Below are 5,749 nucleotides of genomic sequence, written 5' to 3'. Positions count from 1 at the left end.
ATATGTGCAAGAACCAATCGCGGGTTCTTTGGTCTGTTGTACTTGAACGAAATAAAGATGCCTTTTTACCTCAAAGATAGCGTTGTTTATTTGTGAATTTATACTGTTTCTTTCATCTTCAAAGTACTAGAATGACTGTCTCAACATATACGAATTCGACATTTTCACGAAAGTTTCGGTGAACTTGTCTCGTGTCATCACCTGAAAATTGTTATAGTCAGTTGCGAATCTCGATAGCATCAGACACCAGATATGAATATGACGTGTGCACGAGACTTTGAACGAGGTCTGCTTTCTCTCAACTCCACTGTGGGATGAGTTTTGCGGCGTTTGTTTCTTTCATTTTTCACAAGACTCAAGCAAAGCAGACTTACGACCAACAGATAGCACAGAGTTTGAGAAAGTATCAGCGAAAACTTCCAGGCTCGGAAAGTCAATTATCCAGATCATGTGATCCACACGGACATTTGCGAAAACTGCTCAAAAGGTTTTGACATTGACAGTGGAACAATTTGCCTCATCTCGCAATACGCTACGAGGTGTGAAAGCATCCAGATATATCCATCCATGGCATGTACGCAACTCTTTGCCTTTGCAACTGTTTGGTTGTTGTATACTACTTGTTATTGGGGTTGACATTTTACGGTTTTGATCTTTTGTATACAATCACGATTATATGTATGCTGACGATTTTATTACATCAATAGCTGTATTCGCAAAGATGGAGACGACTGCTCCTCCGGATGCCATTTTCAGCGTGTCTGCTGCCTTTGAGGCTGACACGCATCCCAACAAATCGAGCACCACAGGGAAGCTTTGTGCTCACGTCCATACAAACATGACCCATAAGGGCCGTCTCTCTCACACTGGCCAGGCTGAGTAATTTAAGTGTGAAGCACTTTGGTGAATGTGTGGATTGTATTCGTAGTGTTCAATAAATGCGAGACACAAGAACCGCGTTAGGATTCATGTTCTGGCTTGAACACTGCTCAGATATAGATTGCGGTTTTTCTTTGCCTCGAGCCTCTTATGTTTTTGTTGATGTTTTTCGTGATGGTGTACTGTGTCTTTCATCGAAGGAATCACTGTTCTCGGTACTGAATCCTTCTCCTGTGTCTGTCCAAAGAAACCAGAAATAAAAAAATCCAGATTGTAGAAAGTCAAAGAAACCGGAAAGAAAAATCCTGATCACGTTTGCAAGAAAGAGCTTCATTTATTTTTACACAGGGGTCTTCTTTAGAACATGATTGCGGGGATTATGATCTCGGCTTCTCCTTCTATATAACATCGGGAGAGAAAGAAGTCAGATACTACAACTATAATGGAGGCGTCCAGTTTGAAAGTTGCCATACCTTCTCCTTGTACAATGCTAACAATGAGACACTCGATACTTTGACGACCTTGAAACGAACACCGGGAATATCACCGACCTGTTGTGTTGAAAGTGGTTTAGCATTGTTGTCAAAAGGTGAAGATGTAGTTGCACTAAGTACTTACGGCACGACCCTTTCGACCGAATCCAGAAATGAGAACTTCATCCTATTAGTACGCATGATACAAGGTTAGATGCTGATGGTAGGTGTTTGATATGGAAGATTCTCAGTATAAAAAGATCACAGTACAGGTCTTATAATGACTGTTACACCATCCACATAATATCTACCATCATCTCATGTCGATCCTGAAGCATGAGAAACCAAAAGAATGTGCATATGACAGTCTATGACTTCGAACTCTTCTCCACCAACTGACATCACCTGCTACCAAAACGCATCGTCACTAACTTACGTTCTCTTCAATAAAGTTCAGACAACCATCCTGGGGTACGAAAGCAGTGACCTTTTTACCATTCTTGATGAGCTGTACCCTCACACATTTACGAATGGCCGAGTTTGGTTGTTTTGCTTCGACACCAATCTTTTCCAGGACGATACCCTTTGCCATTGAAGCACCACCAAGAGGTTGATGCTTGAAAGCGGTACCTAGAGCTCGTCTTTTATATTGTTTGTCTGCCCAACGATTTTCTCGTCGAGTTGTTCGTAATTTGCGGGCAGCTTGCAAACCTCTAGGCTTGTTTTTACCCATGTTTCGTAGGTATTATCTGTGTGATATGATGGAATAGAGTATTAGCTTATTTGCTGGGATTTGGTTGATAAGATTGTCTGTTGAATTGACTAGTTGTGAGCTTTTGAGGGCAACTTGGCGACAATGAGTTTTCGACAGATTTGACGCAAGCAAAGTAGGGACAATGAGGCAATTGCCGTGACTTTCGACTCGTATTTGCATCGTCTAGATGCTCTCTGCCTCTCGTCTTCTTACCTATTCGTTGGATGGATGCGACGAAAGTTTGAAAGGATGTCTTGAGTGAGCTCACCTAATATATAACAACGGGACATGCTTTTGCTAGGACCAGAGGGAAGGAGAGAGAGGAGCGTGCTTGCTAAGGTGCACATTCTCTTAATGTTACTAGCGAACTACGTGTAAGACTTGGATCAATTTCAAAAACACGATAATTCTGAAAGATCATTTCACGAATTTCCGGATTAGCAACGTTCAGACAATGTTCCCGTGAAAACCTCGATGGAACACAAAATTTGAGTCCTACATCGCGTTAATAAAGTTTTATGCGTCTCTTCTGTTCTATTGCGTCTCGTTTCGATTCGTTCACAATCGCTATATCGCTATAAAGATGACAGAACCACCGTGGCTACCGCCTGAGCTCATTGATAAAATAGTGGATAACCTAAAAGCTAATGGATTTATGGACACCAAGAGTCTTGCTCAAATAGCTGGCTTCGAAACTTTGGGATGAGTCAAGTTGCTAACGACCTGATGAATCGTTTCTACACCGAGGGCTAATAGCCTCATGCTTGCACAGGTTCTTCAGATACTCTACCATACAATCCCTCCTCCTCATGATACTGGCCGTCGGTTTTGTCAACACAACTTGGACATCATCGAAGGAAAGTCAAACAAATTGGGACAAGACGCTCTAAAGAGGTCAAGAGGCTAGTATGGATTGGCCGCTTTGCTTGCGATATCGCTGTTGTTGATCCGGATTGTGACTGGTAAGCCTCTCTGCGTTTTGACCTCGCTGCTTCTCCTTGCGCCTGTGTCATCACAAATTGTACACCATTCTCACCAACCAAACGTCATATGGTCAGGATGATCTAAGGCATGTCAGAAACTGAGAGCTGGTTGTGGTCGTGGCAGCTCCTGGGCAGGCTGATGCGTTTGATCTTCCTTGTAGATGGTATGTGATAGGATGTTTTTCCGCATGCTGCTTTGTCAACCTCTTGACTCGCACATTGTTTCCATAGCAGCAGGAGTGCCGATTTGCTCTTTGTCGATGAGCAACCCATCCCCCAACTATTCGAACGTTGCAATGGTTTACGTCAAGTTAAGACACATCTTCATTTTACCAACGTATTCAAACATGCTCAACAACTGGAGAGCATCCATCTTTCTCTTTACCATCAAGCTGAAGAGTCTACGGAAGCTGAAGTCGCTCAATTGTTTTTAAGACGCAATCCACAATGTAAACTCAATATCAGGGTCGTCAACGCAACGGCGTAAGCTTCGATGTTGATGGCAATGCGACATGTCAAAGTGGAGCATTTAAGCACTGAGGTATATACCGCTACATAGACTACACAGGAACCCGTCGATTCAATGCTGCTGGCATTACAAAGCACTAGCATTGAAGGTCTGAGATCAGTCAGTCTCCTCAGCTATGACGATGATCTCAATCGACTTTAGAAGATTGAAACCTGTCAGAGTATACCAATCTCAACGACTTGGCCGTACGTGCTGGTAGGCTTTCTAAAGACGATAGCCATGTATTGCAATCATAGCATCACTAGTACCGAAGGCCAGACTCAGATCGTTATCATTTGGGTTTCCGATAGCAAATCAACCTTCAACTATCTTCACCGAGCTCGTTAAACGTCATTCAGAGAGACTCCGTAAGTTAGATATAGATTCCGACTTATTCAATCCTCCGCTTACGTTTCCAATTCCGAATCTCGAGCACTTGACTCTACCACCCAACAAACAGGTGGCACTCCATATCTTGCCTAGGTATGGTGGTCAGCTAAAACACGTGGGAATACAAGATGATTGGATTGAATGGGATCGCTTCTTGAAGGTGAATGAATTGGTAGAGTGCTATCCCAACCTGTATGTGGAAGAGCCTAGTCCGGAGCTAGATGTGGAGCTTGTTGGCACGAAACTGAATCGTGTCTCGTGAACTGGCAGAACGTGTTGCCAATACACGAGCTCAGACAAGTACGAAGACATGTCTAAATTTTACAACACTTGGAGATCCCCAACACGAGAAGCCACCGTGTCCATATATAAGATGTCTGTGGGGGACTCTCTTGTGGACTGACGATAAACAGGCGGATCCGCAGGCATTCATTGGCAGAGTGAGGAAACAACTAGCGCTAGGAGGTCTAGTCAATCTGAAGAGTAGTAAGGAGTGAGATTTAAAAGGCAGTGAAAGTTTCAGGAGCAAGGAGAGTCTTTTGCTAGCAACTTGATTTTTTGCTCGTAAATCATCCTGGATAAATCGCTGAGATAGTTTTGGAATCGCAAGACCGTTTAATATAAGCATCTTCAAAAAAACGTGAAGACACAGAACAGTTCCTCCCTCCTTCATAGTGTTTGCACTTGGCTGCCGCAATTCGACATTGTTGCTCCAAAAGAGTTCAGTAGCGAGTACCTTTAAAGCAGAGATATGACGTCCACTTCGGATATTGAAATACGTTGGTGTCCCTGAAATCAGGTAAATGGGTTTCGCCTTGATTTACTTGATTTGGTCAGGAGTAAAGTTGATGACTTGAATACAAGGCAAGGTCGCAAGGAACAAGAGTTTGAAACCGTAACGAAATTGATCTCATGTTCAGAATTTGCGAATTGGTAGTTGCCTGTAACATGCATAGCTTGCAGATTCTCTTGGCAACCTTCGAGTCATCTACAGAAAACTAGAAATGACAGAAGAAGCAGCAACACTACCAGCCGAAATCATCCAGAACGTGCTGGAGTATGTCAAAAAAAGACGGAATCGTCATTGACGTAGCGAGCTTAGGCCAAGTGGCTCGGGCATCCAAGCTATGGAACGATTGTGTAAGAACTTTGCTTTTTGCGAATTGTAGAGCAACATCCATACCGACCGTTAGCTGAAACTACTCGACTAGGCTCTCCGCGCATTATATAAGCAATTGCCACCTCTAAAAGAAACACAATGCCGCTATTGTTTCCACAAATTGGATGTGATTCTCGCCAACTCTGACAAGATGGGCCAGGACGCTCTCACCCATCTGAAAAGGATAGATTTCTCGGGAACACCTGTTAGATATTTTGATGATGCGGATGCACCGTGTACTTGGTAAGATACTGCTCCAAAACCTGCCCTGCAATGTTGTCAGACTAAGAAGTAAACCTGAATCTCTTAACAGCGGAGTGGACAGTCACATAGTTCTCGACGAGAAACGCTTCGCTCGTCTTGTGGAACGCTGCAGCAATCTACGTCACATAGAAGTCTATAGCTACTTTGCCACTGTGTTGACGCACGCTCGGGGGTTAGAGAAGCTTGTACTTCATCTCGATGTGGATGAAGAAGATGAGCCTATAGATGATGACGTTGTTCGCTTGTTTGCGACACGAAATCCGGATTGCAAGCTCAGTATCTCGAGCACGGACAGAGTGCCACCAACTTCGGTGTTGAACGCGATACAATATCTAGCAG

The 5,749-nt window shown here is 43.6% G+C and overlaps 1 protein-coding gene across 1 annotated transcript; it reads right to left on the bottom strand.

Annotated features, from left to right (window-relative positions):
* Positions 1 to 1,256: 1,256 nt before the first annotated feature.
* SmJEL517_g03552 (uncharacterized protein) lies at positions 1,257 to 2,085 on the bottom strand (the record flags this gene model as incomplete). Its single annotated transcript, XM_031169480.1, has 4 exons — positions 1,257 to 1,277; positions 1,353 to 1,430; positions 1,498 to 1,539; positions 1,789 to 2,085. 4 exons carry the CDS (start codon positions 2,083 to 2,085, stop codon positions 1,257 to 1,259), a joined length of 438 nt encoding a protein of 145 aa, XP_031024561.1.
* Positions 2,086 to 5,749: the final 3,664 nt, after the last annotated feature.

The sequence above is a fragment of the Synchytrium microbalum genome (assembly GCF_006535985.1).
Source record: "Synchytrium microbalum strain JEL517 chromosome Unknown SmJEL517_scf0019, whole genome shotgun sequence".
Taxonomy (NCBI): Eukaryota; Fungi; Chytridiomycota; class Chytridiomycetes; order Synchytriales; family Synchytriaceae; genus Synchytrium; species Synchytrium microbalum.
This window is presented reverse-complemented; position numbering and strand designations above follow the sequence as displayed.